The sequence below is a fragment of the Heterodontus francisci genome, chromosome 18, assembly GCF_036365525.1.
Source record: "Heterodontus francisci isolate sHetFra1 chromosome 18, sHetFra1.hap1, whole genome shotgun sequence".
NCBI classification, from domain to species: Eukaryota; Metazoa; Chordata; class Chondrichthyes; order Heterodontiformes; family Heterodontidae; genus Heterodontus; species Heterodontus francisci.
Window position 1 is genome coordinate 10,478,177 of NC_090388.1, and position 24,853 is coordinate 10,503,029.

Genomic DNA, 24,853 nt, shown 5'->3' on the forward strand with positions numbered 1-24,853 from the left:
AAGGGGTGGAAGGTTTTTGGGGGTGGGTGGAAATGTGGAGTAATCAGTTCAGCCATGAATTTATTGAATGGTGGAGCAGGCTCGAGGGGCTGAGAATCCTACTCCTGCTCCTAGTTCGTATGATGCTATCGAGGGCTGATATGCAGCTGAGAAATACGAGGGGGCAAAGATGAGCTCCTTGGGGCATATCAAATGTAACATAGATCAGGAAGAGAATCCATTACAGTGATTGTCTGGCTATGACTGTATGGATAAGAATAGGACCAGATGAGTGCAATGCCACCCAGCTCAATGTTAGAGGCAAAGAAGTCCATGACTCATTGAACTTCTTGTTGGGGGTGAGGGTGGATGAGACAGCAAACAAACCAAGGGTTATTTTTGCATTCCAGGATGATCCAGGCATAGCGGGTGTGGTATATGTGTACAGTGGGTGTGGTTTCTCGACAGGATCAAAACTTGGATGTGGGCAACATAAATAGTGATCATTGATTCACCAAGAGGACTGTGACTTCAGGACAGAATCTAGGATCCAAATTATAGAGTGAGAGCGTGGAAGAGACACAAGATAATGCACTGCATTGGTCCTTCCTACAACACGCTGCATTGGTCCTTTGACGCATTGATGAGGTAAATGCGCACATTATCTGTAAACAATGAACAGGTTACGTTTTAACTGATGCATAATCTAACACCAAAGGTGCCCGAACATAACTAAGTCATGATTTACTAATACGTTACATATTTATCGCTGTTACTATGAGAACTGTTCTTTCAGCAGTAAACTCTCATAAACTTGCATTTCAAAGACTAGAGCTGGCAACTGCAAACTCATGGAATTTTACAAGGTAAATGTGAACTCCCGGAACTGGGAGCCCGTTACAATCATTGGCTTCCACATTCCGAAGCATTGCCGTTCCGTGCGTGACGAGGGTGTGAAATTCCCAACAGGACTAGGGAATTTATTCCCAACAGGAAAAAGGTCGTCATTCCCCAGCAAAAAATAGGTGTCGATTCCCAGCCGAACTAGGGAGTTTATTCTCAGCCTGGCTCGGGTGTTAATTCCCAGCAGGAGGAGTATAATTATTCCCAACAGGACTAGGGTTTTCTCCCAGCTTTTTAAAAATTCATTCATGGGATGTGGGTGTCACTGGCCAGGCCAGCATTTATTGCCCATCCCTAATTGCCCTTGAGAAGGTGGTGGTGAGCTGCCTTCTTGAACCGCTGCAGTCCATGTGGGGTAGGTACACCCACGTGCTGTTAGGACGGGAGTTCCAGGATTTTGACCCAGTGACAGTGAAGGAACGGCAATATAGTTCCAAGTCAGGATGGTGTGTGACTTGCAGAGGAACTTGCAGGTGGTGGTGTTCCCATGCATTTGCTACCCTTGTCCTTCTAGTTGGTAGAGGTCGCGGGTTTGGAGGGTGCTGTCTAAGGAGCCTTGGTGGGTTGCTGCAGTGCATCTTGTAGATGGTACACACTGCTGCCACTGTGCATCGGTGGTGGAGGGAGTGAATGTTTGAGGGTGGGGTGGCAATCACGCGGGCTGCCTTGTCCTGGATGGTGTCGAACTTCTTGAGTGTTGTTGGAGCTGCACCGATCCAGGCAAGTGAAGAGTATTCCATCACACTCCTGACTTGTGCCATGTAGATGGTGGACAGGCTTTGGGGAATCAGGAAGTGCGTTACTCACCGCAGGATTCCTAGCGTCTGACCTGCTCTTGTAGCCATGGTATTTATACACCTATTCCAGTTCAGTTTCTGGTTAATGGTAGCCCTAGGATGTTGATAGTGGGGGATTCAGTAATGGTAACGCCATTGAAGGTCAAGGGAAGATGGTTAGATTCTCTCCTGTTGGAGATGGTCATTGCCTGGCACTTGTGTCGCACAAATGTTACTTGCCACTTATCAGCCCAAGCCTGGATATTGTCCAGGGCTTTCTGCATTTCTACACGGACTGCTTCAGTATTTGAGGAGTCGCGAGTGGTGCTGAACATTGTGCAATCAGCGAACATCCCCACTTTTGAAGGAAGGTCATTGATGAAGCAGCTGAAGATGGTTGGACCTAGGACACTACCCTGAGGAACTCCTGCAGTGATGTCCTGGAGCTCAGATGATTGACCTCCAACAACCACAACCATCTTCCTTTGCGTTAGGTATGACTCCAACCAACGGAGCATTTACCCCCTTATTCCCATTGACTTCAGTTTTTCTGGGGCTCCTTGATGCCATACTCAGTCAAATGCTGCCTTGATGTCAAGGGCAGTCACTCGCACCTCACCTCTTGAGTTCAGCTCTTTTGTCCATGTTTGAACCAAGGCTGTAATGGGGTCAGGAGCTGAGTGGCCCTGGCGGAACCCAAACTGAGTGTCAATAAGCAGGTTATTGCTAAGCAAGTGCCGCTTGACGGCACTGTTGATGACACCTTCCATCACTTTACTGATGATTGAGAGTAGGCTGATGGGGCGGCAATTGGCCGGGTTGGACTTGTCCTGCTTTTTGTGTACATGACATACCTGGGCAATTTTCCACATTGCAGGGTAGATGCCAGTGTTGGATCTGCACTGGAACAGCTTGGCTCGGGAGCACAGGTCTTCAGTACTATTGCCGGAATATTGTCAGGGCCCATAGCCTTTGCAGTATCCAGTACCTTCAGTCGTTTCTTGATATCACGCGGAGTGAATCGAATTGGCTGAAGACTGACATCTGTGATGCCGGGGACTTTAGGAGGAGGATCCATCTCGGCCCCAACTCGGCACTTCGGGCTGAAGATTGTTGCAAATGCTTCTGCCTTATCTTTTGCACTGATGTGCTGGGCTTCCCCATCATTGAGGATGGGGATATTTGTGGAGCCACCTCCTCCAGTTAGTTGTTTAATTGTCCACCACCATTCACGGCTGGATGTGGCAGGACTGCAGAACTTAAATCTGATCCGTTGGTTATGGGATCACTTAGCTCTGTCTATCGCATGCTGCTTATGCAGTTTGGCACGCAGATAGTCCTGTTGTCGCCTCAACAGGTTGACACCTCATATTTAGGTATGCCTGGTGCTGCTCCTGGCATGCCCTGCTGCACTGTTCTTTGAACCATGCTTGGTCTCCTGGCTTGATGGTAATGGTAGAGTGGGGGATATGCCGGGCCATGAGGTTACAGATTGTGGTTGAGTACAATTCTGCTGCTGCTGATGGCCCACAGCGCCTCATGGATGCCCAGTTTTGCATTGCTAGATCTGTTCGAAATCTATCCCATTTAGCACGGTGGTGGTGCCTCACAACACGATGGAGGGTATCCTCAATGTGAAGGCGGGACCTCATCTCCACAAGGACTGTGCGGTGGTCACTCCTACCAATACTGTCATGGACAGATGCATCTGTGGCAAGCAGATTGGTGAAGATGAGGTCAAGTATGTTTTTCCCTCGTGTTGGTTCACCTGCCGCAAACCCACTCTAGCAGCTATGTCCTTTAGGACTCGGCCAGCTCGGTCAGTAGTGGTGCTATCGAGCCACTCTTGGTGATGGATATTGAAGTCCCCCACCCAGAGTACATTCTGCGCCCTTGCCACCCTCTGTGCTTCCTCCAAGTGGTGTTCAACATGGAGGAGTACTGACTCATCAGCTGAGGGAGGGCGGTAGGTGGTAATCAGTAGGAGGTTTCCTTGCTCATGTTTGACCTGATGCCATGAGATTTAATGGTGTCTGGAGTCAATGTTGAGGACTCCCGGGGCAACTCCCTCCCGACTGCATACCACTGTCCCGCCACCTCTGCTGGGGGGGGGGGTCTGTCCTGCTGGTGGGACAGGACATACCCGGGGATGGTGATGGTGGTGTCTGGTACATTGTAAAGTATGATTCCGTGAGTATGACTATGTCAGGCTGTTGCTTGACTAGTCTGTGGGACAGCTCTCCCTACTTTGGCACAAGCCCCCAGATATTAGTAAGGAGGACTTTGCAGGGTCAACAGGGCTGGGTTTGCCGTTGTCCTTCCATTGCCTACGTCCATGTCGGGATATAGCTGGAATAGGGTGGGGAGGTATTCTCAGCACGAATATAATCTTTTATTTCTCACAGGAAGAGACTGTTTATTCTCAGTAAATACGGTGTTGCCAGCAGGGACAGATGTTGATTCCCAACAGTGAGTGTGGAGTAAGGGTGGTGTCATGGATCTCTTATCTCAAAGGAAATTCTCAGTGAAGAAATAACTGTTCACATAAACATCCCACTTGTCTTTTATTCATTCACGAGATGTGGGCAGCGCTGGCGAGGCTAGCATTTATTATTAAGGTTTTGAGAGTGAGTAAGGAGACTATTTCCTCTGGTTAGGGAGTCAGTGCTGAGGGATCAACAAAAACTTGCATTTATATAGCACCTTTAGTGTAGTAAATCGTCCCAAGATGCTTCACAGGAGCGTTATGAAACAAATTCTGATGCCAAGACACATAAGGTGATATTAGAGCTGGTGACCAAAAGGTAGAACAAAAGACAAGTGGGATGTTTCTGTGAACAGTTATTTCATTCTGGTAGTTTCCTGGTCATCTGGAGCGGAACTAGAAGCCATGCCACTGGCTCGAGTGCTACCTAGGCCCAGTCACACACTCCTTAGCAAAGCGTTACATGTTCCAGTAACTCTGCAGAAACAAATTACTCTCAGTCTCTCTGCTCACGTCGTTGCATTTGTAGCTCCTCCAATTCTGGCCTCTTGAGCATCCCCATTTTAATCGCTCCACCGTTGGCGGCTGTGTCTTGGCTGCCTGGGCCCCAAGCTCTGGAATTCCCTCCCGAAACCTCTCCGCCGCTTTCTCCTCCTTTAAGACACTCCATAAAACCAACCTTTTGGTCACCAGCTCTAATATCGCCTTATGTGTCTTGGCATCGGAATTTGTTTCATAACGCTCCTGTGAAGCATCTTGGGACGATTTACTACACTAAAGGTGCTATATAAATGCAAGTTTTTGTTGATCCCTCAGCACTGACTCCCTAACCAGAGGAAATAGTCTCCTTACTCACTATCAAAACCTTAATAATTTACAAACCGCAATTAAATCTCTCCTCAGCCTCGCTGCTCCAGTAGAAACAGTCCCTGTATCTTCAGTCTGTCCTGATAACTGTAGTTCCCCATTTCCTGGTATCATTCTAGTGAATCTACACCATCTGCTCTTGGTAGCTTTAATGTCCTGTCTATAATGAGGAACTGAAACTGTACACTGAGTGACTGACAGACCCTCGATACACACACAGGGTATAGAGTCACTGAGTCCCGATATCACATAGTTAGGAGATGGTTTGTTTGGTATGTTGAGGTGTGAACTGAATGGTTTCCTCTCTGACTGCAGGTGGTGCTGCCCTTTGCTCTGGCTCTCTTCATAAGATACGAGTATGGATTGCCTGAACATCCCCCAAATCTGTCGAAGGTGCTCCTCAAGATTTTGCCAGTCCTCATCCTAATGGCTGTGATCCTGCAGAACCAGCGTGCTAGTGACTTCTCCCTCAGACTGACGGCAGGACTGGGCTTTGCTGCTGCAGGTGAACAATCAGAAACGGTGAACATTTCAGTCTGACTCAGACCCAATCCAAGAGGAGCTTTAAACACTGGTCTAAGAAAATAGGCCATTTGGCCCTTTCAGCCTGCTCCGCCATTCGATAAGATCACGGCTGATCTGATTGTGGTCTCAACTCCACTTTCCTGTCTGTCCCTCATAACCCTTGACTCCCTTCTCTTATAGAAACAGAAGTAGGTCTGGAGAATTATTTCCCGAGTACTCCAGGTATGAGGGTACAGATTCATTATCCCCTCCTGAGATTTATTCTCCATCTCTACTGTTCTGCATCCCAATCTCTCGGTTTTCCTCACCATGTGCAGTTGGTTTGAGGGAGTCAGCATCATGACCCAGATTCCCCTCCTGTCCTGTAGGCTCAAGCCAAGGGGCAAAATTTCCACAAGGATCAAAGAATCATACAGAGCAGGAGGCCATTCGTCCCTCCATGCCTGTGCCAGCTCTTTGAAAGAGACGAATCCACCTGATGTTTTCCGTCACATCTTTAGCAGAGGATGAGTTTCAAGCTGAAGATGACTCTGTCCCTGCCGACAAGATTTATGAATCTTCTGCCAAAGTTACAGATATCAGAAACTCCACAGGATGTTTCAGATGATGTAACTTTATATTCTCACTGTTTATTTCTCAGTCTCACAAAATGTCATGAGCCAAACCCAATTTACCCAGAGGCCTTAGTATTTGGTTTGCCCAATAGAATAATAAATCCCATTATTATTCCAATTTTCATGAAAAATCCTTGAAGGGTCGGATGGTTTTGAGATTCAGATCTGAGCTGTAAGTGTTGAAAGTGAATGTTGTGGGTTCAAACTCCAATTCAGAGACTCAAGCGTATAAGTCGCGGCACTGTCAGAGGAGCAGTTCTGAGGGCACACTGAACTGTAGGAGGGGCAGTACTGAGGGAGCGCTGCACTGTCAGAGGGTCAGTATTGAGGGAGCGCTGCACTGTCAGAGGGGTAGTACTGAGGGAGTGCTGCACTGGCAGAGGATCAGTATCGAGGGAGTGCTGCACTGGCAGAGGATCAGTATCGAGGGAGTGCTGTACTGTCAAAGGATCAGTATCGAGGGAGTGCTGTACTGTCAGAGGGGTAGAACCGAGGGAGCGCTGCACTGTCAGAGGGGTAGTACTGAGGGAGTGCTGCACTGTCAGAGGGGTAGTACTGAGGGAGTGCTGCACTGTCAGAGGATCAGTATCGAGGGAGTGCTGTACTGTCAGAGGGTCAGTACTGAGGGAGCACTGCACTGTCAGAGGGGTAGAACTGAGGGAGTGCTGCACTGTCAGCGAAGTAGTACTGAGGGAGCACTGCACTGTCAGAGGGGTAGTACCGAGGGAGCGCTGCACTGTCAGAGGGGTAGAACTGAGGGAGCGCTGCACTGTCAGAGGATCAGTATCGAGGGAGTGCTGTACTGTCAGAGGGGTAGTACCGAGGGAGCGCTGCACTGTCAGAGGGGTAGTACCGAGGGAGTGCTGCACTGTCAGAGGGTCAGTACTGAGGGAGCACTGCACTGTCAGAGGGTCAGTACTGAGGGAGCACTGCACTGTCAGAGGGGTAGAACTGAGGGAGCGCTGCACTGTCAGAGGATCAGTATCGAGGGAGCACTGCACTGTCAGAGGGGTAGTACCGAGGGAGCGCTGCACTGTCAGAGGGGTAGAACTGAGGGAGCGCTGCACTGTCAGAGGATCAGTATCGAGGGAGTGCTGTACTGTCAGAGGGGTAGTACCGAGGGAGCGCTGCACTGTCAGAGGGGTAGTACCGAGGGAGCGCTGCACTGTCAGAGGGTCAGTACTGAGGGAGCACTGCACTGTCAGAGGGGTAGTACCGAGGGAGCGCTGCACTGTCAGAGGGGTAGTACTGAGGGAGTGCAGCACTGTCGGAGGGGAAGTACTGAGGGAGTGCTGCAATGTTGGAGGGGCAAATCCAACATTTGTTGCCCATCCCTAAACAACTGAGTGGTTTGCAAGGCCAGTTCACAGGGCAGTTCAGAGTCAACCACATTGCTGTGGGTCTGGAATCACACGTAGGCCAGACCAGGTAAGGACGGCAGATTTCCTTCCTTAAAAGGCTTTCGTGAACCAAACGGGATTGTAGAACGATCTGGTAGATTAATGGTCATCATTACTGAGACTAACCTTTTGCTCCGGATTTATTTAGTTAATTGAATTTAAGTTCCCCAGCTGCTGTGGTGGGATTTAAACTCAGGATTAATGGTCTAGTAACATAACCAACTATGCCAGGGTACCTGAGCATTTGTGGGAGCTTGCTGTGCACAAATTGGCTGTTGCATTTCCTGCATTACAACAGTGACTACACTTCAAAAGCACTTCACTGGTTGGAAAGCTCTTTCTATCTCAGGGTCAAATCCAACAACCATTTTGAGTGAATAATTTGTGCAGAATTTGACTGTCTCTCTACCACAGGATTGGTTTGAATTCTTTCTTCACCTTTTGCCTTGCAGGTGACCTGTGTCAGCTCTACAAAGATCAATACTTCAATCATGGTGTTATCTGCTTCGGCATTGCATACTGTCTGTTTGCTGCAGCTTTTGGACTGAGGAGTGATCACTTGTTCCTGGGTTGTTTAACATGCCTTGTGGCACTGGCGATTTATTACTTTGTGTCTCCGGGGGTGCGGGGATTGTCCCGTCCTGCAGCGATTGCTTACACCTTGCCAATACTCATCATGCTCTGGAGAGCAATGGCCTGGTGGAGAATTTCCCAGCACAACAGCAGCTTATCAGCCCTGTTCGGGGCTATCACACTTGTCATATCCAACACTGTCCTGTCAACTCACTTATTCCAGTTCCCAGTCCCTCACAGTGATTTCCTTGTGAGTTCCTCCTATTACATGGGACAGTTACTCATCGCTATGTCTGCCGTTTAGGGCCCAAACTCGAACAGAAAACATTTACTCATTTTAAACTTGTTTTGTAAATTTTCGCCCCTGTTCTTCTGCCAAAGACCCCTCACTCAGATGGTACCTCTGTTTCACGCCAAGGGACCCTCTGCACTGGTCAATAAAGCTGATCAGAGGATCTGTCCCCAGTCTAAGAGTCAGACTAAACTCAAGAGGCTGAAACTCTGAGACAGTCCATGACATGGGTTTTGCACACTTGCTCTCCACAGATCCTCGTTATCTTGCTGGTTTAAATGAAAGTGGAATCTTCACCAGTTAAACTCAGCATTCCCTATCCAGCGGTTTTAACCTAACGCTAGAACTATAATGTGAGTGATGTACATGATCTGTGCGAGAGCATCCAAAAGTCCAAACCCTGTCCGTGTCTCGAAGCTAAAGATTTTATAAACTGCCTGACCGAATCTGATGAAATAAAAAAAGCACGAGTTTGAAGATAAAGATGAAATTGATATTCAGGAATAAAGTTTTGGAAAGAAATTGTTCAATTTGTGCATCACCTCTCAATTCATTGAAATAAGATAAAGAAAAATCCTTTTAGAAAACAACTGCCTTGGAAACCACTGCCCGTGGTCACATCAAACCCTGCAGCCCCTCATAATCCAGGACCTCTCAGCCCCTCGTAATCACACCCCTCAGTTCCTGTCCCCTTTCCCAATGGATAGTTACTCTCTTCCCAGCAAACTTGTATCTAAAACAAAACCATCCCTCTGTTAACTAGAAATGCACAACAGTTAATAATGTTCTAAAATACAACAACTGTCTACAAATAATCAGTCAATGCAACAGGATTATCCCAAGGAAGGATATCAGGAAGGGTCTCACTTGTAGCACCTTTTACATTGGTAAAATATTAGAGTGCATTTCACTGAGAAAGGGACTGGTAGGAACTGGGATATTAATCTGTAGCCCAAACAGGGCAGGATTCAGAAAATCCTGCAGCTGGCAATTAATTCTAGAGCCTCGAGAAGGAAAGGGGATCGAGTGGATAAATAATAAAGTGCAGGTTACAAGTTATTCACACACAACAACTACAGGATAACTTTGTGAAGCTAGATATTTTAGGGGTGTTTTGGTTGTCTGACTGCAGAGTACAGTATTGGTTGGGGCAGGCATGCTTAACATTTTCCACTGGACAGTTGGAAGGTACTTGTATCTGACAGGGCACAACACCTGGTGTATTAACCTACATTGTATAGGATATATGTGTATATGATATTGTCAAGTTGCATGGTGTATTTTCTGTTACGTCTGTGGATCATTTCAGATGCCAAGTCTCCCACTTCAGCTGTGCCTGTGCGCTCTCAGCATATCACAAAGCTTTGTAACCAGCAGGTTACTCTGCAGGCAGACAGTCCCAATCCAACTCAAAGGCACATCGAAACCACAGGGATCTTTCCTGAAGGCTGCCCTACACCAATTTGAGATTGCACTGGGTGCAGTAATAGCTTTGACTGTGCAATGTGATGGGCCACCTTGGCACCATGGGGAGCACTCCCCCGTCAGAGTCAGAAAGTCATGGGTTCAAGACCTACTACAGAGGCTTGAGCGCATAAACCAGGCTGAACTGAGGGAGTGCTGCACTGGCGGAGGGGCAGTACTGAGGGAGTGCTGCACTGGCGGAGGGACAGTACTGAGGGAGCGCTGCACTGTCGGAGGGTCAGTACTGAGGGAGCGCTGCACTGTCGGAGGGTCAGTACTGAGGGAGCGCTGCACTGTCGGAGGTGTTGTCTGACCAGCTGACTCCCAATCTTAGAGGGATCTGTCAAATGTTTCCTGCATCACATGGCAAATTTGTCTTATGCATACAGATTAAACAGCAAAATAAAACTAAGGAATGAATCTGAAGTCTGAGTGATTTTCTAATTTAAAAACTGTCAATGGAATGTTCTCTGCAGTTATATCAACAGGGTTTTGGGTAGTTGGCTTAACATAATCCACTGTTAGTTAATGCAACTGGCCACAAGAATTTAAAAATCATTAGTATTATGAACATAAAACTGCAGGGTTACAACCCAGGTTTGGTTTAAAAAAAAATTGCAGATTGGTTCAAACATACAGAGTCTAGATGCTTTAATTGACTTTCAATCCTGAGAATGATCACTCTTTCTTTACACACACTCGTCATAAATCACTGAGCATTTATTCACAACCTTTGCTCAGAGCACAGATGGTTTGATATTCTTTATTGTCAGTGAGCTGGAAGTTCCCAGCAGTTTGAAGCATTAAACCCCTGCATATATTGAACAAACTTTTTCCAAGGTCCAGGTTATAAAACAGGAAGTGTAAAATGCATATAACAGATTCATCATCTCGTATTTGAAAACAATTGAAAAGATTGTTAAACTAGATCTAAATGCTATACATAAATAAATTTAAGCATGTTCATCATTTCTTACAATGCTTATTAACATTTCTAGATTATGAATGGACTCAAAGCATGCTATAAAATAAATTCACTGATGTCAAAAGCCACATCACGTTCAGAAAATAACAGTAAGTCTTTGTAAAGCACAGGGTGGAAACTAATTAAAGATCTGCTAATATTACAATGGGAAAGCTGCTGGGAGAGCACTGCGTGATCTTTGAAACACAAATTGCCCAGTGACGCCTCCAGCACACCAAGCTTAGTAAATTTGTTTTGCACAGTCCAGTGTAGTTTATTAGAAACTTCAGTGACTGTGAAACTGCCTTCCTTGTGCGTTCAAACAACTTAAATTATAAGCAGCAGCAAATAGGAGCAGTGTCGGAGTCCCATCACTCAATCCATTAAATTTCTGGAGATATCCAGATTTGTGCAGATATATCCAGATTTCTGTGTCTTCACTCGCATCAAGTCCCGTTCCCCTATCACCCGCTGTGCTCGCTGACCTACACTGGCTCCCGGTCAAGCAAAGTCTTGATTTCAAAATTCTCATCCCTTGTTTGCAAATTTCTTTCATGGCCTCGCCCCTCCCTATCTCTGTAATCTTCACCAGCCCCACAATCCTCCAAGATATCTGCGCTCCTCTGAGTTTAATCACTCCACCATTGGTGGCCGCACCTTCAGTTGCCTCGGCCCCAAGCTCTGGAAAATCCTCCCTACACCTCTCCACCTAGCCCTCCTCCTATAAGACACTCCTTAAAACCTACCTCTTTGACCAAGTTTTTGGTCATCTCACATAATATCTCCTTTTGTGGCTCGGTGTCATTTTTTTAATATAATGCTCATGTGAAGCACCTTGGGACATTTTATTATGCTAAAGATGCTATATAAATTTAAGTTGTTGTTATTTTTAACTCAGTTGCTGAAACACTTTATGGTCCCTTTTCCCAGCAAACATTGACCTCCATCCCTCTCTTTTTGATTTAAATAGGAACTACATACAAGCCCAAAGATAGTCAGGTAAAGACCCTTAAAAAAATCAAAGACTTCTGCACTTCCTCTACATTTTGACCGAAGAGATTCCAAGAGGGGAAGACCTCACTCAGAAGGCGACACCTGGGACAGGCAACAGTGGCAGTGAACCCACAACCACACAGTGAAACACTACCAACTGTTACCGACCTGCAACTAACTCAGTGAAACACCGACTGTTACTGACCTGCAACTAATGCAGTAAAACACCGCCGACTGTTACTGACCTGTAACTAATGCAGTGAAACACCACCGACTGTTACTGACCTGTAACTAACGCAGTGAAACACCACTGACTGTTACTGACCTGTAACTAACGCAGTGAAACACCACCGACTGTTACTGACCTGTAACTAACGCAGTGAAACACCGACTGTTACTGACCTATAACTAATGCAGTGAAACACCACCGACTGTTACTGACCTGTAACTAATGCAGTGAAACACCACCGACTGTTACTGACCTGTAACTAACGCAGTGAAACACCGACTGTTACTGACCTGTAACTAACGCAGTGAAACACCGACTGTTACTGACCTGTAACTAACGCAGTGAAACACCACCGACTGTTACTGACTTGTAACTAATGCAGTGAAACACCGACTGTTACTGACCTGTAACTAACGCAGTGAAACACCGACTGTTACTGACCTGTAACTAACGCAGTGAAACACCACTGACTGTTACTGACCTGTAACTAACGCAGTGAAACACCACCGACTGTTACTGACCTGTAACTAACGCAGTGAAACACCACTGACTGTTACTGACCTGTAACTAACGCAGTGAAACACCACCGACTGTTACTGACCTGTAACTAACGCAGTGAAACACCGACTGTTACTGAACTGTAACTAACGCAGTGAAACACTACCGACTGTTACTGACCTGTAACTAATGCAGTGAAACACTACCGACTGTTACTGACCTGTAACTAATGCAGTGAAACACCACCGACTGTTACTGACCTGTAACTAATGCAGTGAAACACCACCAACTGTTACTGACCTGTAACTAACGCAGTGGAACACCGACTGTTACTGACCTGTAACTAACGCAGTGAAACACCACCGACTGTTACTGACCTGTAACTAACGCAGTGAAACACCGCCGACTGTTACTGACCTGTAACTAATGCAGTGAAACACCACTGACTGTTACTGACCTGTAACTAACGCAGTGAAACACCACTGACTGTTACTGACCTGTAACTAATGCAGTAAAACACCGCCGACTGTTACTGACCTGTAACTAATGCAGTGAAACACCAATGACTGTTACTGACCTGTAACTAACGCAGTGAAACACCGACTGTTACTGAGCTGTAACTAACGCAGTGAAACACCACCGACTGTTACTGACCTGTAACTAACGCAGTGAAACACCACCGACTGTTACTGACCTGTAACTAACGCAGTGAAACACCGACTGTTACTGAGCTGTAACGAATGCAGTGAAACACCACCGACTGTTACTGACCTGTAACTAACGCAGTGAAACACCACCGACTGTTACTGACCTGTAACTAACGCAGTGAAACACCGACTGTTACTGACCTGTAACTAACGCAGTGAAACACCACTGACTGTTACTGACCTGTAACTAACGCAGTGAAACACCACCGACTGTTACTGACCTGTAACTAACGCAGTGAAACACCACCGACTGTTACTGACCTGTAACTAACGCAGTGAAACACCACTGACTGTTACTGACCTGTAACTAACGCAGTGAAACACCACCGACTGTTACTGACCTGTAACTAACGCAGTGAAACACCACTGACTGTTACTGACCTGTAACTAACGCAGTGAAACACCACCGGCTGTTACTGACCTGTAACTAACGCAGTGAAACACCGACTGTTACTGAACTGTAACTAACGCAGTGAAACACCGACTGTTACTGAACTGTAACTAACGCAGTGAAACACTACCGACTGTTACTGACCTGTAACTAATGCAGTGAAACACTACCGACTGTTACTGACCTGTAACTAATGCAGTGAAACACCACCGACTGTTACTGACCTGTAACTAATGCAGTGAAACACCACCGACTGTTACTGACCTGTAACTAATGCAGTGAAACACCACCGACTGTTACTGACTTGTAACTAATGCAGTGAAACACCACCGACTGTTACTGACCTGTAACTAACGCAGTGAAATACCACTGACTGTTACTGACCTGTAACTAACGCAGTGAAACACCGACTGTTACTGACCTGTAACTAACGCAGTGAAACACCGACTGTTACTGACCTGTAACTAACGCAGTGAAACCACTGACTGTTACTGACCTGTAACTAACGCAATGAAACACCGACTGTTACTGAGCTGTAACTAACGCAGTGAAACACCGCCGACTGTTACTGACCTGTAACTAATGCAGTGAAACACCACCGACTGTTACTGACCTGTAACTAATGCAGTAAAACACCACCGACTGTTACTGACCTGTAACTAATGCAGTGAAACACCACCAACTGTTACTGACCTGTAACTAACGCAGTGAAACACCGACTGTTACTGACCTGTAACTAACGCAGTGAAACACCACCGACTGTTACTGACCTGTAACTAACGCAGTGAAACACCGCCGACTGTTACTGACCTGTAACTAATGCAGTGAAACACCACTGACTGTTACTGACCTGTAACTAACGCAGTGAAACACCACTGACTGTTACTGACCTGTAACTAATGCAGTAAAACACCGCCGACTGTTACTGACCTGTAACTAATGCAGTGAAACACCAATGACTGTTACTGACCTGTAACTAACGCAGTGAAACACCGACTGTTACTGAGCTGTAACTAACGCAGTGAAACACCACCGACTGTTACTGACCTGTAACTAACGCAGTGAAACACCACCGACTGTTACTGACCTGTAACTAACGCAGTGAAACACCGACTGTTACTGAGCTGTAACGAATGCAGTGAAACACCACCGACTGTTACTGACCTGTAACTAACGCAGTGAAACACCACCGACTGTTACTGACCTGTAACTAATGCAGTGAAACACCACCGACTGTTACTGACCTGTAACTAATGCAGTGAAACACCACCGACTGTTACTGACCTGTAACTAACGCAGTGAAACACCGACTGTTACTGACCTGTGACTAACGCAGTGAAACACCACCGACTGTTACTGACCTGTAACTAACGCAGTGAAACACCGACTGTTACTGACCTGTAACTAACGCAGTGAAACACCGACTGTTACTGACCTGTGACTAACGCAGTGAAACACCACCGACTGTTACTGACCTGTAACTAACGCAGTGAAACACCGACTGTTACTGACCTGTAACTAACGCAGTGAAACACCGACTGTTACTGACCTGTAACTAACGCAGTGAAACACCGACTGTTACTGACCTGTGACTAACGCACTGAAACACCACCGACTGTTACTGACCTGTAACTAACGCAGTGAAACACCACCGACTGTTAGTGACCTGTAACTAACGCAGTGAAACACCGACTGTTAGTGACCTGTAACTAATGCAGTGAAACACCACCGACTGTTAATGACCTGTAAACAAACTGTTACTGAATTCAAGAGAGGAGCAATGAGGGGAGAGTAAGAAATGTGGGTGGGGTAAGAGAATATGGGATGATGGGGAGAGGATCAGAGAAAGTATCTAATACTATAGTTAAAATGTCCAGCTTTGTCCCTTAAACATCCTTTTAACTAAAATTTCCCTGTTCCTTTATCTATGAAGAATTTATTTCCACAGGAAATGTTGTGGCTCTGGCACCTTTACAGTGTTATAGTAATGCCATTCCATCAACTCCACAATAAGGATCCAAAATCCCGATCTCCAGGGACACCTTTAATGCTGGAGCAGAACTGGAACCATTTCACCATTGGGCAGGTGACGGGGGGAGTGTAGGAACCATTTCACCATCGGGCAGGGGACGGGGGGAGTGTAGGAACCATTTCACCATTGGGCAGGGGACGGGGGGAGTGTAGGAACCATTTCACCATCGGGCAGGGGGCATTCATTCCCTCTGGTTGAGTTGCTGACCTTCCAGGTTAAAGATGCTGCTATATACATTCCACTCCATCTCTGTATTTTCATTATTTAATTAATAAAACAGCATGGTTAAAATCTGAAGGGTGCTGAATTATTTCCTTACTTGAATCCATGTGTGGTTAGGGACGTTCCCCCCAGCTGCAACCATCAAGTGCAGCTCTGAGCTCGACAGAGATGGATGGCAGTGCTTCAATTCATTAATCACAACTTTAAAACCCAAAGACAAGTCTTTTAACTCATGAGGTTATTGTTACTTAACTCTGTTCAAATTCTTCTGTTTTATTAAGAACACACTGAGCCCACCTGTCTTACTGGGTTCTGGAAAATTACTTTCAGACCTCAAGCCTCTCTACAAAGATTCACTGTAGACAATTTTGCTCAATTTGGGAGTCTTACACATGTAACCATTTGCAGTTTATTTCCTTACTGAGCCTAACCTCAGCAGTATCAGCACAATTTACACTTTTCTGATGTCAACTGTACAAAGCAGGGGGTTGGTAGCAGAGATTTTTGTGCAAGTCAACACCACACAAACGGAAATATAAAAAGGTTAACTAATCCTGCTATCTTGTTTTACTGCCATCCCAACTAGTTACAAATTGAGTGACTAGTTGTTGAACTGCTCTGTGCTTTTGCTCTATAGAGGTTAGGCATTTAGATGTGGGACCGCTAAACCCGCTGACAAGATTATTCACAACATGGCAACTCTATACAAATCCAGCCATCGATCTTCACTCCCAATCTTCACTAACTTGCCAAACAAGACTGATAGACAAGTTGACTGTGATCTTGATTGGTTAGTTACTTCTGAAGATCAATACAACAAACAAATATCATCACTCAGCTGTCAGTACGCTACCTGAGCTTACCAGAGTACTTTGGCTTTGAAAGATCACACAGTGGTTACTGCAGTGAAGTTAAAGCAGAAAAAGCCCATATAAAAAGTTTAAACAGTACAAAAACGCTGTCATTTACTTAAAAGATACATTTCCTAATCTACCATTAAAAAAAATTCTTCCATTTGTATTTGCAAAGAGTAAATGAATACATGCTGATGGTCAGTCCCCATCTCTAGCTTTTTGAATAAACAGCTATGCCCTCACAGTACCTTCCTCCCTGCAGCTTGTTGTTGCACAGTTCAGATCGAGTTGCAGCAACACAGAATATAGGTCATTATTTTCTATGATACATTGAACAGGTTGGTGAGAAACCATTGGTCACTCAGATGGAACCAGTTGGTTACTAGTTACCTGCACTCAGCCATTGCTGACTGGGATCCACCAACCTATAGGATTCCCTTTTTCATTTATTTGTCTGAAGGATTAAAACATTTGTTTTCTCTCTGACTGGTACCCTTCTGACCTGCGGCTCCCACCGCTGTTTGCCGACAGTGCAGTTCAGACAATCAGGCAAAGTCCCGAGACATTCTCCCTCCTTCGCAGGCTGGGTTAGACAATTGACCTCTTCGCAAAACTCAAGATGGACGTCTGCAACATCTTCTGTTTTTAGGATTGTTGTGTAAAAAAAAAAACAACACTTTCCTGGTGTCGAGGCAGAAATCAGGAGCACTGGCACATTCTGCAATCAAACTGAGCCTGGTGCTGTCTGTGCACCAAGACACAGGAATAACTTCAGAATCCACTTCAAAAGGGAATAAGTGGGATTCCTCTCCAACAGGGTTTTAATCTGTTTAAAACAGAGATGCCAGTTAAACCCACACTGCAAGCTTTGCACACATTTGTCAGAGCTCGGGGTCAAGGGTGGAGGTTTCTGGGTCAGCGCTGCAGCAAATGAAACATTTGGTGTAGGAGAGCAGGGGGGGTGTGGGTGATTGCAGAGTCGCCAGAGAGAAGCTGACGGTGCTTAGTGCTTTGAATTTCTTTGGCAAAAGAGAAGGAATCATCCTGAACTGTGCAAAGTGCAGGTTTCCAAGTGCAGAGGATGACTAGAATTGTGCCTGGTGGGCAAAGCTCTGAGTTTCTGAAGAATGCTTCGCAATTTTGTGAGGGCAGCGCCTCATCATCCGAGCAAGATTACGCTTTGTACTTTTTACCACTTCTGGAGATTTGATGGAACAAAGTCATCGAGAAAGCCATACCAAGAATCTGGAATAGAATAAAATAGAACTAGTCAGCTGACAGCAGCCACACAAAGCCAATCTTTTACAAGAAGAATTTATGTTTCCGCCATCAATGTTCTGGTTAGCCATTTCAAACCCTCTGCCGATATCCCAGCCCAGGTTGGAACAGCGAGTGCAAAGCCAGGAGACAGCTCAATGAAAAGAAAGCTCGTCAAGAGTCAGAAAACGTGTCTAAGGAGCAGAGAACAATGACTGTTTGCGGAACGGTGATGAGAGGCATTTGGAGTGCGTAGTTTGCAGATTTGAAATTAAAAGTTATCTAAAATAGCTCAGGTTTCCAGAGATTTAATGGAATGTTTAAAGAGATGAAGTGACTAGACTGTGTCTGTGTGGACAGGTCATTTGAGCGTGGCAGGTTGGGGAACACTTGGGGACATGTGTACAAGCAGAGGACTAGGTTAGATGTCAGGAAGTTTATCTTTATGCGAAGAGTTGTCAAAACTTGGAACAAGTGTCAATCACAGAAGATACAGCACAGAAGGTAGCTATTGGGCCTGTCTTTGAAAGAGCTATCCAATTAATCTCATTCCCCTACTCAATCCCCAAAGTCCTGCAAATTTTCGCTTTTCAAATATACATTCATTTCCCTTTGGAAAGTTACCATTGAATCTGCTGCTTAAAAAAAACTTTTCATCTTCCTTCTGGTTATTTTGCCAATCATCTTAAATCTGTGTCCTCTGGTTACGGACCCAACTGCCAGTGGAAACAGGTTCTCCTTAGTTACTCGATCAAAACTCTTCAGAATTTTGAAATCTCCCCATAAACGTCTCCGGTCCAAGGAGAACAATCACACTTTTTACAGTGCTGAATGTGGTAGCTTCTCTCCTCATGCCCTCTCCAAGCTCGTCTTGTCCAGAAGACCAACCTGCTGCTCCCTAGGCCCTATTCTCATTAAACTGTTGACTACTCAGCTTCCCTTCCTGGCTCCCTCTCCTCAGGTACTCTTCTCATCCCCATCAAAGGAGCCGCCATCACCCACTTCTCAAAAAATCAACCTTTGGCCCCTCCATCCTTGCAAGCTAATGCCCCATCTCCAACCTCCCTTTCCTCTCTAGTCCTTGAACACGCTGTCACTCCTCAAATACAAGACCATCTTCCCCGTAACTCCATGTTTAAAGCCCCCAAAATCGTGTTTCCACTGCTGCCATAGCACTGAAATGGTCCTTACCAAAGTCACAAATGACATCCTACACACATGGCTTACTTTAGTTTCTGCTGCTTTGGTTGGACGTCGGAGGCCCTTCAATCCTGTTGAGAAATTGGCGAGACCTCCCCTAAAGCTACACTTCCAATCTGTCTATGTTGCAAAGTGCCAGTCATGTCGGAACTGCCACTTTGTTGTAAAGATATCACATCAGGTAAAGATCCCCAAGCGATGTACCAGTCTGACTGTGGAGCTTATAAGTCAAGTGAAGATTCCAGATGTCTCACTGGAGGTGTACCCAGGGGTTACTGCTGTGATCTAACAGTTCAAGCTACAAGCTGAGGTGCTCTGCCAACGAGGGAGAGTCATTCTGTCTGCCTTTGATTGGACAGTGGGGCTGTGTGCTGCTGGCACATATGCTTGTCATCAAAGGGAATTGACCTTTCCTATGGTGCTTTGAAGCTTTGAAATGTGTTGCTAAATTCTTTTTTCTGGGGCTAGATCAATTTAAACAACGTAAGATTTATCAAAGCTGCTACCTGGCTGATTTAGTCAGACTAACAAAAAAAAATTCACAAAAAAGATGTCAAGATTGATCAAAGAAACTATTACAGCACTGAAGAGGGATGATGTACATGAAAGGGTCAGACAGAGTCTATCTGGTTAGAATTAAGGAACAATGGAAGAGCTATTCCGTTACTGGGAGTACTCTATAGGTCATCAAATAGTGGGACAGAGATAGAGGAGCAAGTGTTCAGGCAAATTGCAGAAAGATGCAAGAACTACAAAGTAATGATAATGGGGGAGCTCAATGGTCCAATAAAGATTGGAATAGTGACTGTGTAAAGGACAAAGAGCGGGAGCACTTCCTTAAGTGTGTACAAGGGAACATAGAAGCAGGAGTAGGCCATTCAGCCCATCAAGTCTGCTCCGCCATTCAATATGATCATGGCTGATCATCCACTTCAATGCCTTTTTCCCACACTATTCCCATATCCCTTTATGTCATTTGTATTTAGAAATCTGTCAATCTCTGCTTTAAACATATTCAATGACTGAGCTTCTACAGCCCTCAGGGGTAGAGAATTCCAAAGGTTCACAACCCTCTGAGTAAAGAAATTTCTCCTCATCTCTGTCCTATGTGGCTTCCCCCTTATTTTGAAATTGTGTTCCCTGGTTCTAGACTCCCCAACCAGGGGAAACATCTTAGCTGCATCTACCCTGTCTATCCCTTTAAGTATTTTGTAGGTTTCAATGAGATCACCTCTCATTCTTCAAAACTCTAGAGAATACAGGCTCAGTTTTCCCAATCTCTCTTCATAGGACAGTCCCTCCATCCCAGTAACAAGTCTGATGAACCTTTATTGCACTCCCTCTATGGCAATAATATCCTTCCTCTGGTAAGGGGAACAAAACTGCAGACAGTACTCCAGGTGAGATCTAACCCAGGTTCTATAAAATTGAAGTAAGACTTCACTACTCCTGTAGTCAAATTCTCTTGTGATAAAGGCTAACATACCATTAGCCTTCTTAATTGCTTGATGCACCTGCATGTTAGCTTTCAGTGACTTATTGACAAGGATATCCAGGTCCCTTTGTACATCTACACTTCCTAATCTCTTACCATTTAAGAAATACTCTGCACATTATATTCTATCTGCCCACTCACTAAGTCTGTCCAAATCCCCTTGAAGCCGCTTTGCATCTTCCTCACAACACACATTCCCACCTAGTTTTGTGTCACCCGTGAACTTGGAAATATTACATTTGGTCCCCACATCCAAATCATTGATATATATTGTGAACAGCTGGGGCCCAAGCACTGATCCCTGCAGTACCCCACTAGTCACAGCCTGTCAAAGTGAGATTGACCCGCTTATTCCTACTCTCTGTTTTCTGCCTGTTAACCAATCCTTAATCCATGCCAATATATTACCTCCTATACCATGTGCTTTAATTTTGCTAACCAACCTCCTGTGGGGGACTTTATCAAAGGCCTTCTGAAAATCCAAGTATACCACATCCACCAACTCCCCTTTATCAATTCTGTTAGTAATATCCTCAAAAAACTCCAACAGGTTTGACAAACATGATTTCCCATTCATAAATTCATGTTGACTATGCCCAATCAGATTATTACAATCAGATCATAATTACAATAGATTCTAGAATTTTCCCAATGACTGATGTAAGGGACTGATGATGTCTGTAATTCCTTGTTTTCTCTCTCCCTGCCTTCTTAAATAGAGGGGTGATATTTGCTACCTTCCAATCTGCAGGAACTGCTCCAGAATCTGTAGAATTTTGGAAGATGATCACCAATGCATCCACTATCTCCAAAGCCAGCTCTTTCAACACTCTGGGATGTTGACGATCAGGTCCTGGGGACTTATCAACCTTCAGCCCTATTAATTTCTCCAGTACAAGTGGGCAGCACAGTGGCTAGCACCGCAGCCTCACAGCTCCAGGGACCCGGGTTCGATTCTGGGTACTGCCTGTGTGGAGTTTGCAAGTTCTCCCTGTGACCGCGTGGGTTTTCGTCGGGTGCTCCGGTTTCCTCCCACAGCCAAAGACTTGCAGGTGATAGGTAAATTGGCCGTTGTAAATTGCCCCTAGTGTAGGTAGGTGGTAGGGAATATGAGATTACTGTAGGGTTAGTATAAATGGGTGGTTGTTGGTCGGCACAGACTCAGTGGGCCGAAGGGCCTGTTTCAGTGCTGTATCTCTAAATAAATAAACAACCTTCTTACTAATACTAATTTCCTACAATTCCTCATTTCCCCCTAATCCCTTAGATCTCTAATGCTGGGAGAGTTCTTGTATCTAAAATAGTGAAGACAGACACAATGTAATCTTTTAGCTTCTCTGATATTTCTCTATTCCTCATTATAAATTCTCCTGATTCTGCCTGTAATGGACCCACATTTGTCTTAGTCAAACGGGCGGCGCAGTGGTTAGCACCGCAGTCTCACAGCTCCAGCGACCCGGGTTCAGTTCTGGGTATTGCCTGTGTGGAGTTTGCAAGTTCTCCCTGTGACTGCATGGGTTTTTGCCGGGTGCTCCGGTTACCTCCCACAGCCAAAGACTTGCAGGTTGATAGGTAAATTGGCCATTATAAATCGCCCCTAGTGAAGTTAGGTGGTAGGAGAATGGTAGGGATGTGGTAGGGATTGTAGGATTAGTATAAATGGGTGGTTGTTGGTCAGCACAGACTCGGTGGGCCGAAGGGCCTGTTTCAGTGCTGTATCTCTAAATAAAAAAAATAAACATTTCCTTTTTACGCACCTATAGATGCTTTTACACTCTGTTTTTATATATTTTTTTGCTAGCTTACATTTATATTCTATTCTCCCTTGGCATCTGTACAAAGGAACTTTCTTGATCAGTATGTTTCCAGCCCAATGAGGAAGGAAGCAGTGCTGGATCTAGTTCTGGGGAATGAAGTGGAGCATGTTCCAGTGGGGGCGCATTTGATAAATAGTGATCAAAATATCATCAATTTAGAATAGTTATGGGGGAGGGCAAATTTTCATGAGCTGTAAAGGGATCTGACCCAGGTAGATTGGGATTAAAAGTTGGCAGATAAAAGAGTAAATCAGCAATTTGAAGCTTTCAAAGAGGAGTCGGGTCAGATACAGAATAGACACATTCCAGTGAAGGGGAGAGGAAGGGCATCCAAAACTAGATGATTAAAGATACAGAGATTAAAATGAAACAGAGACAGGAAGCTTATGACAATTGTAAGGTTCATCATACAGTAGACAACTAAGCTGAATACAGAAAGTACAAAGGAGATCTAAAAAAAAAAGGGAATGTGGAGGCAGAGCGAGTGTTTGAGATACTAAATGAGTACTTTGTATCTGTCTTCACCAGAGAAGAGGATGCTGCCAATGTAACAATGAAGATGTGAACAGTGGTGCTATTGGATAGAGCAAAAATGGATAAAGAGGCACTTGAAAGGTTGGCAACGCTCAAAAGTAGAAAAGTCACCCGGTCCGGATGGGATGTATCCTCAGTTGCTGAAGGAAGCCAGGGTGGAAATTGTGAAGGCTCTAGCTACAATTTTCCAATCCTCCTTGAATATTGGGGGTGGTGCCAGAGGATTGGAGCATCATCAATGTTCAAGAAAGGGGAGAGGAATAAACCCCACAACTAGAGACCACTCGTCCTAATGTCGGGGGTGGGGAAACCTTTCGAGACACAGTGGCGCAGTGGTTAGCACCGCAGCCTCACAGCTCCAGCGACCCGGGTTCGATTCTGGGTACTGCCTGTGTGGAGTTTGCAAGTTCTCCCTGTGTCTGCGTGGGTTTGCTCCGGTTTCCTCCCACATGCCAAAGACTTGCAGGTTGATAGGTAAATTGGCCATTATGAATTGCCCCTAGTATAGGTAGGTGGTAGGGAAATATAGGGACAGGTGGGGATGTGGTAGGAATATGGAATTAGTGTAGGATTAGTATAAAATGGGTGGTTGATGGTCGGCACAGACTCTGTGGGCCGAAGGGCCTGTTTCAGTGCTGTATCTCTAAAACTAAAACTAAAACAATAATCTGGGACAAAATTTATTGGTACTTGGAAGTAACAGGCAACATGGATTTGTTAAAAGCAAATCATATTTGATAAACTTGATTGAGTCCTTTGATGAACTAATGGAGAGGGTTGATAAAGTACCACATAATATACATGAAATCCACGGGAATAAAAGGGACAGAGTTAGTGTGGATACAAAATTGGTTATGGGACAGAAAGCAGAGACCAGTGATGAATGGTTGCTCATCAGACTGGTGAGAAGTGCTCAGCAGTGCCCCCCAGGGGCTGGTTCACACAACTGCTCTGGTTGTTAAAGAATTGCAGAATTGTTACAGAGCAGGAGGCCATTTGGCCCATCGTGTCTGCACCAGCCTCTCCAAATGAGCAATTCACCTAATGCCAATGCTCCGCCTTCTCCCTGTAACCCTGCACATTCTTTCTTTTCAGATAAGAGTCTAATTCCCTTTTGAATGCCTCAGTTGAACCTGCCTCCACCACATTTACAGGCAGTGCCTAACCACTCGCTGCGTGAAAAAGTTTTTCCTCATGTCGCTTTTGCTTCTTTTGCCAATCACTTTAAATCTGTTCCCTCTCATTCTCGATCCTTTCACAAGTGAGAACAGTTTCTCTCTATCTACTCTGTCCAGACCCCTCATGATTTTGAATATCTCTATCAAATCACCTCTCAGCTTTCTCTTCTCCAAGGAAAACAGTCCTAACTTCTCCAATCTATCCATACAACTGAAGTTCCCCATCCCTGGAACCATTCTCATGAATCTTTTCTCTATTCTCTCCAATGCCCTCGCATCTTTCCTAAAGTGCGGTGCCCAGAACTGGATGCAGTACTCCAGCTGAGGCTGAACTAGTGTCTTAGACAAGTTCAACATAATCTCCTTCTCACTCAGGATCTCAGGATGCATCCCATTGGCCTCTGGCACTCTGACTTCCTTTTGCCTGACCAACTTGAATATAATTTGCCTTTTAACCATCAGAATATCACTCATTTCTCACTCAATCACATCAGCATTCACCTGCTAATTTACCCACATCGGGCTGCATTCACCTCTTAACCAAACCCATCACTGCTATCCAAGCCCATAGCTAGCTGCTTTTTGACATCAATATCTCAATCTA

The 24,853-nt window shown here is 45.3% G+C and overlaps 2 protein-coding genes across 11 annotated transcripts in view; one reads left to right on the forward strand and one right to left on the reverse strand.

The window, feature by feature from the left end:
- The first annotated feature begins 470 nt into the window (after nt 1-470).
- LOC137379788 (lysoplasmalogenase TMEM86A-like) lies at nt 471-10,257 on the forward strand. 2 transcript variants are annotated; one of them, XR_010976906.1, is made up of 3 exons: nt 471-627; nt 5,326-5,515; nt 8,002-10,257. XR_010976906.1 is itself a non-coding variant. In XM_068051159.1 (3 exons), exons 1-3 carry the CDS (start codon nt 831-833, stop codon nt 8,424-8,426), a joined length of 630 nt encoding a protein of 209 aa, XP_067907260.1. In that variant the 5' UTR covers nt 785-830; the 3' UTR covers nt 8,427-10,257. The 2 variants fall into 2 exon arrangements, 1 of the variants encoding a protein (XP_067907260.1); XM_068051159.1 differs by lacking the exon at nt 471-627 and adding an exon at nt 785-845.
- A 323-nt stretch (nt 10,258-10,580) lies between these two features.
- Nucleotides 10,581-24,853, reverse strand: part of tspan9a (tetraspanin 9a) — a 233,536-nt gene continuing 219,263 nt past the window's right edge. For 4 of the 9 annotated variants that reach the window (XM_068050232.1, XM_068050233.1, XM_068050234.1 and 1 more), the window contains 2 exons: nt 12,506-18,013; nt 10,581-12,317 (listed from right to left, as the gene is read on the reverse strand). In XM_068050232.1, coding sequence (XP_067906333.1) covers nt 17,942-18,013 — 72 coding nt within the window. In that variant the 3' untranslated portion in view covers nt 10,581-12,317; nt 12,506-17,941. The remainder of the gene's footprint in view (nt 12,318-12,505; nt 18,014-24,853) is intronic. The other 5 variants (XM_068050229.1, XM_068050227.1, XM_068050230.1 and 2 more) reach the window with 5 other exon arrangements.

Coding starts and splice junctions, on each gene's coding strand:
- LOC137379788 (XM_068051159.1), top strand. Junction 5,516..8,001: donor ACTGGGCTTTGCTGCTGCAG/GTGAACAATCAG, acceptor TTTGCCTTGCAG/GTGACCTGTGTCAGCTCTAC.